This window comes from Calcarisporiella thermophila, assembly GCF_041956535.1.
Source record: "Calcarisporiella thermophila strain CBS 279.70 unplaced genomic scaffold VTP21scaffold_10, whole genome shotgun sequence".
Classification (NCBI taxonomy): Eukaryota; Fungi; Calcarisporiellomycota; class Calcarisporiellomycetes; order Calcarisporiellales; family Calcarisporiellaceae; genus Calcarisporiella; species Calcarisporiella thermophila.
The window spans coordinates 865,770-872,857 of record NW_027192200.1 but is presented as its reverse complement, the minus strand read 5'-3'; the positions used below and the strand labels follow the sequence as shown (position 1 = coordinate 872,857).

The following is a 7,088-nucleotide window of genomic DNA, read 5'->3' as shown; positions in this document are numbered from 1 at the left end:
GTGAACAACCCCAATAACTGCACATATTATGGATGCAATATTTATCGCAAGCTCTCCTCCGGAGATTGCGAATTGCATGTTCTCTACAATGCCGCAATTCCATTCCACTGTGGGCTATTACAACTCAGGATTTATATCTTTTATTTTAGCGGGGAGTCACTAAATAATATAAGATTTTTTATTGGGAATTCATTATTATATTTACGGTTTTTTCACTAGGACAAAACCTTGTAAAATCAAAATTCATACTGTTTAAACAAATACAATCCGATAAAACCTTATTCAAATAAAAAAAATTAGAATGTTACTCATTACTTCACAATGATGATGGCCCATGTATTTTGTCTAGAAAAATATGCTGCCATATAACTAGCACATGTCATCTTAGCTATCTTATTTTCAAAGCTTGAAGATAGAGCTATTCCAAATTCTCCATTAACTCGTATATAAGTTTTATTGAATCAAGGGTTTTGAAAAGTGCCATCTAAAGTTGCTAGAATAATTTAAAACTGATATAAAATTAAAATATTCGTAAATACGTTTAGTAGGTTATTCCATACTCAGAGCATCGTTTACAAACTATATCACAAAATTTTGTAAAAACTTCAAAGTAACTTATTGAGGAGATATTCATAATTCTTATTTTTTACAAAATAGCACATTGTGAATAGTGATATATTATGAAAATAATATACAAAATTTGTTCTTGTTAAAAAATAAATCTTTTATATTAGACTTTTAAAATAATTTGTAAGGTAAGAAATATGCAGCATCTATTTATATTCATAAAAAATTCATCAGAAGTATTAACTACTTTGAGACGTCAAAAATTTCTCTATTTGGAACAACTATGTTATATTCAAGACATTGTTCAGTGCTTTCCACTTTTACGAAGTGCATTTTCTTAAGGAGTCAATCTTTTAAAACCGTGTGGCATCAAATTCATTTCTAGTCTTTGTTGATTGCGCATAACACCAAGGATACCAAGTATTTTGATTCCTAATACAATTAGATCTTTCATCGGTCGAAGGAGCTTGTGATTCTGATTTTGAGATATGAATCGCATAGTATCATGTAATGGTAAACAGTATATTGTCAGTGATCAAATGGCATTAATTTTGAAATCATATGTTTTGTCCACTCTAAAAGGTTCTACGAAGGGTTAATTAAGTCAAGCTTGATTGAGTGCAGGGTTCTATCAGATAGATAGCAGTCATAATTGGCTTGTTTCCAATAATGTTACTACTTACAGATATTGCTTCAATAGTTTTTACAGTTCTCCTTGGAATGTAAAAGATGTCACAGAAAACTTGAAGATCGAGGATTATTGCATTTATACAGCCCGGGATGCTATAAATCCTGCTCGGATTCGTGGACAATATGTCGCAATTCGATCATCTTCACAAAGCTGAAATAGAAATACTTCAGTTGCAATTGTACCTAGAGTGTTATAGATGAGATAAAGCTTTTTATATACGGAACTGGCAGGGTGAAAAAAGTGTTGTTCTAAGAGCATTTAAAATTTGTAGAATGCATTTTGCTCGGGATTCTACGTCGACGGTTCATTTGGACCACCAATGCTTTCAATAGAGACACGAGCGGGCAAAACAATTTTTGAGCCCAATTCTATTGTAATACATATATATCATGTATAACACATGAATAAACGTGAAATCAAAGCCATTGCATTTATTGGGCATTTGATTTGTTCTGCCATATCCCGACTATGCGTGAGGATTAGCGTTATGAGTTGTATTTTATTTTTGCTGAGGTTGCCGTAGGAAAAGTAGGATATTTATAAAATTTCATAATTGTACTTTAATTTTTCCCAAATTAATTCTTAGTTTCACTCTTGCGCGAAATAAAGCTAACTATATTAATTAAAGCCTTTCTCGCTTTGTTTTATAAAAATATTCAGCTCTACTATTGAGAACCATCATTTTGCTTTCTTACAAATAATAAAACAGAGATAAATATTCTCTTGTAATAACTGCGATGCATTATTTTGGGCGAAGGATGTGGGTCAAATCAAAACACATATATTATGGTACCAGCGCCTCGAAACAAATGACGACATTTCCGAGTTAGCCATCTCAGACGCAATGCCGCCTAGTTCAAGCTCAATAGTCATAATTCTAGGAAAACATAACCACATTCTGAGGTTACTAAGGATGTTATAGTTGAGATTGCCGAATTACTTGCACTGCCATTCTTCTAGGACGCAATATTTTATAGGCGCTAATCAGCATATAGGTGAATACATGGCAAGAAAAATATCAAAAATTATTAAGAGAATTGGTCCTGAAAAGTTAATGGCTGTACTAACGGATAGCGTGGCAAATACGAAAGTAACTTGGAGTAACCTTGAAATGAATTTTAATAAACTGCCAACTACTCTTTCCTCGTTTGTCGAATTCTCGGTGTAGAGCATTTATAAAGATGGAAAAAGCGCTCGCTCATTGCTTGTCTGTTTCAATAGCTTGAGGGCACCAGTCGCTAGGCTCAGGTATATAGGATATGTAGGATACACGGGGTATGTCTCTGAGTGATTCGCCGTGCTTTCGTGAGCCGTAGTCTATCGACCCGCAACCAAAGTTCTGCAAAACTTGAAAGAAGTGAGAGCTTTACCGCTTCTATGCATACTTGCAATGACGAAGAATTACACTTCAGTTTCTCCACCTCTACCACATTTCTTCTATTTGAGCCTTCAGATATTAGATCCGCGATGTGCAGACGGTCATTATAAAGCTTGCCTGTGATGGAGTGATCCACTAGGTTGAAAGCAAGCACATATACAATTGCCACACATCAGAGACAGGACGAAAAACAGAAAACAGCTGCTTGTATCCGATACAGGAAACTCCATCTCTAGGATAGGCGCTATTAGATTTTCCCTTTACCGAGGCGCATCGAGGTTTGGTCTGACTGGGATTCCGATTGCCTCAAAGTCAATTTCCAAGTTTCAAGGCTTACCCCTTTTTACCAATCATATGCTTCCCCAAGCCAGCTTAGTACAACAAACGGACCCCACAGACCCTTCTCCGCAGTTTTGCCCTCAGAAAAATATTCGCTTGCCCTCACTTCCAAATAAAGCGAACAGGAGTCCTCTGATGCAAAATCGTAGAAAAAGGGATCGCCTACAGTTAATGGCAGGGTCGAGGGAGTAAGTCCGCAAAAAACAAAGAGAACCTATTCGCTATATGTGCTCTCAGCACGGCTCCAAAATTGTTCACTAATTGAGTGATTTTTAATCATCCTCCAAACTTACCAGTTTTCATGGCAAGCCCTTCTTACCGCAGTAAAGAGCATGATCACTGCTAAATATCCACACAATACGCACCGTTTGTTAACATCTCATCTAGTCAAGCAGATTAGACTTCGAAGGAGAGCTATAGAATAGATATAAGGTTGGTACATGTATAGTATGCAATATCATTCTCTATTTTATGCGATTATTCTTTACTTTTTTCTCGATCTGTTCTCTGCCCTATCGGTAAAAACGCTACTGACCAGCCCTACATCATCCACCCTGCCTACACTGCAAGTAGGATAATAAAGTCGTATTGAACAAAGGGATTATTATTTTTGGAATTAATAACTTTTAATCAATCTCAGGAGGTAGAACGATCGGTTGATTAAGTACAGCTAATCTTATAAAAAATCAGCAAATGACCTAAACTCATCTCGAAAAATGGAGGTTGTAAAAAAGAGTTCAAAGTAAACCCTCAACCTTTTTAAAACTCGCATTATTTTTTTTTTTCTAATGGAATTTTAGTTAAGGTCTATAACTTCGATTCAAAAATAGAGCGCTTCAAAAAAGATTAAATTGAGTGGTGGGTCGAAAACTGAGAAAACGGCCCAATATGAATTAGTATTCACTAAATTAAAGGATCTTGAGTTCCTTCAAGAGAAAACTTTCCTGATTACATAGTACTTACCCAAGATTGTTTAGCATTTTTTAGACCAAACGCGGTCGAAATATACCGATATTCAGTAATATATTCATTATAATTTGTCAATCAGAATCATTATTCTACTATGAAATAGCATCTCTATTCTATCTTATTCCATAACATAAATGTACACAAGATTTATTATTGATTATAAGGCTAGCTCTAAATACAATTAGAAATAACCTGATGTCAAGTTAAATTTCAATATATCACAACTTGGCAACGCCGAACATATTGAAAATTACTCCTAAAAATCGCTTTTTCATTCTGGAATTTTAAATTATGCACCGGAGCCGGGAAGAGTCATACACTTGGTGGTGGGAGTATAGTTTTTCGTAGCCGTGGCACAGAAAGTCTGAGGAGTATTGGTGAGAATATCATTGTACCAGATCGAGAAGGTTACTCCACTGCAGTCTAACACATTTAGTCCGAGAGTGGATTTGCCGGGAACCGGAGTGCAAGTTTCGGTTGGGGTTGTTGGAGGTGCGCTCGACGGCCCAACATAGTAGGTTGTCGAAGTACAGTCAATGACACTTTTATCGCCAAGGGGGATAGTGTAGCAATTCTCTGATGGAGGTAGAGTTGGCATTGGTGTGAAATTAATGCCTGAGGTCTCGGGACAAGAGGTCAAACCCAAGTTCGTCGTGCCTCTGAAGGCTGCGCAATCTTTGGTTACCGTAGGTGTAGGTGTAGTTGAAGATGTGACATAATAAGTTGTCGAAGTGCAGTCAATGACGCTCTTATCGCCCAGAGGGATGGTGTAGCAATCTGACGAAGAAGGTAGAGTAGGCATGGGAGTAAAATTAATGCCTGAGGTCTCGGGACAAGAGGTCAAACCCAAGTTCGTCGTGCCTCTGAAGGCTGCGCAATCTTTGATTACGGTAGGTGTAGGTGTAGGTGTAATTGACGAGGAAACGTAATAAGTTGTCGAAGTGCAGTCAATGACGCTCTTGTCGCCAAGAGGGATGGTGTAGCAATCTGACGAAGAAGGTAGAGTAGGCATGGGTGTGAAGTTGATTCCAGAGGTCTCGGGGCACGAGGTCAAACCCAAATTCGTAGTTCCTCTAAATGCTGCGCAATCCCTAATAACGGTAGGGACTGGAGTAACTGGATAGTAACCTTTATTATTATCGTCGTAAAAGCTGTGCCTGTAGCTGTTGGGATTTTTCTTTACTCTATCATTGATATTTTGGTTTAGGCTGCCGCTTCTATTTCCAGTGTTTTTAGAATTATTAATATTGTTCTGTCGAGGGAAGAAAAAAATCATATTAATTTTGTTGCTTCTAAGTTAGGATTATATGTCAGCTTTAATTCACCTCCGCAATTTGCTGATGATTATTGACTAGATTGTTTCCCCCAATACTAATGCCCCTTTTATCGATAGCCCCTTTTTTTTCGGCAGTAATCGCAGTCGCGACAAACAGAAGCGTGGGAAGGATGAAATTTAATTTCATTTTATATTAAAATAAAAATGATTAATTTTAAGTACTTTAAATGTCCTCTTGTTTAAAAGCGACGAAGATTTTGACTCGTTTTATATTATTTGGTAGATCTATTTAAAGAATCTGGCAAATTCGGGGCAAATTAGATTTATTTGAATGCGACTCAAGGCGCAAATTCGAAAGTTCCTAATATAAATAAAAATAGACTGCGAGCCTATTCGTAGTGTTCCAAAAATTTCCTCACGTCGCCTCTTATGAATGAAGGTATAACAAATGTGTCCTGATCGTGCGAAAAGCATCTTAAATCGCGGGAAGCGTTGAATAAGCATATAGGTTGCTATACTTTAGCTAATCAGCTAGATGCTTGTTTATTTCCCTTTTTTGTCCTTTATCATGTAACAAAACGGTATGATAATGTAAGAAAACTGTATCACTATCAAACAATCGGCTGATATAAACTATTAGGCGAAGTAAAGTCAAGCAATTTCTTTGTATTAGCCCTTAAAAAACAGCCCATGAACGTTAAGAATTAATTGTATTAAGCAGGTTCCTATGTTTCGGATATATTATAGCATATTCCGATAAAATGATTGACCATGACACTATTTCAAAAAACTCTCACGAATCATTCATCAAATCCAATCAAATTTAGTCCTTTGGAGAAACTAAGAGCCTTAATTATCAAGTTTTCTCACATTCATACTAAACATTAATACTTAGGCGAAGCGATATACTCAAAACAAAATCATAATACACAATGAATTATATAGTATTTATAAAATATAGATATCTTACGGTACACTTGATGGATAAGTTCCTGTACAAAATATATTTGCTAAAAAATTATATACAGTAAATATTGGATAATTGGATATCTACCACGTTGTTTTGATATTAGATTCTACTGAATCCTTTATCCTGCCATTAATATTTCGGCTCGGATTTACTGATATCCGACGAAAACTTTTATTGAGGGGCTCAACTACCTATACAGTTGTTGAGTTCAAACTATCTTTCGGCAAATTTTCATCATTAAATGGCTTCCTGCCATAAGTGCATAGTACATTGATGCGAATATCACCTAATGTGAGATCTTGTTCAATTTTTTTCACAAGTTCATTGTATTCCTCAATGCTGATAAACATAACTTGAACTAAAAATGGCCTCAATGAACTCAGTAGTCGTAATAACCACTCCGGGCCCAGCCATGTAACTTTTCCAACACTATGTGAAATCGAAAAAGACAGCATTTCACAACCGGAATCTTCGAGATCTACTGCATCGAAGTGAACACGGAATTTATCGGCCCACACTGGATCAATATCACGGGCTCGCAGAGCATTATTTACTATAGTGAGGGAATGAGTTATCTTCATTAAATAAAAGAGCCATGATCTATACTAACATCCATCTGCAAATACTTTTAATGCTCGACTTGAGTCTTGGAGATTATAATCTTTATATATTCGTTTAACAGTTAGTTGTATATATTTAACCCAACTTCTCTTTGTTCCCATTCTAATCTATACACACAAAATACTCACCAACATCCACTGCCTCGAGATATCCACCCGGTCGAAGTACTCTCACCATCTCTTCAATTACCCTCGGCCACTCGCTCTGATACACACCAAGTCCCATACATCTTATGAATACAAAATCAAAACGCTCGTTTTCGTATGGGAGTGGCTCC

The 7,088-nt window shown here is 36.4% G+C and overlaps 2 protein-coding genes across 2 annotated transcripts; both read right to left on the bottom strand.

Moving 5' to 3' along the window:
* Positions 1-4,233: 4,233 nt before the first annotated feature.
* VTP21DRAFT_1093 (uncharacterized protein) lies at positions 4,234-4,956 on the bottom strand (the record flags this gene model as incomplete). Its single annotated transcript, XM_069390319.1, has 1 exon — positions 4,234-4,956. The coding sequence occupies one exon, from the start codon at positions 4,954-4,956 to the stop codon at positions 4,234-4,236; it is 723 nt and encodes a 240-aa protein (XP_069251982.1).
* A 1,425-nt stretch (positions 4,957-6,381) lies between these two features.
* On the bottom strand, positions 6,382-7,036 carry VTP21DRAFT_1092 (uncharacterized protein; the record flags this gene model as incomplete). The annotated part of the gene is made up of 3 exons (XM_069390308.1): positions 6,382-6,743; positions 6,801-6,851; positions 6,940-7,036. The coding sequence occupies 3 exons, from the start codon at positions 7,034-7,036 to the stop codon at positions 6,382-6,384; spliced, it is 510 nt and encodes a 169-aa protein (XP_069251981.1).
* Between the last annotated feature and the right edge of the window lie 52 nt (positions 7,037-7,088).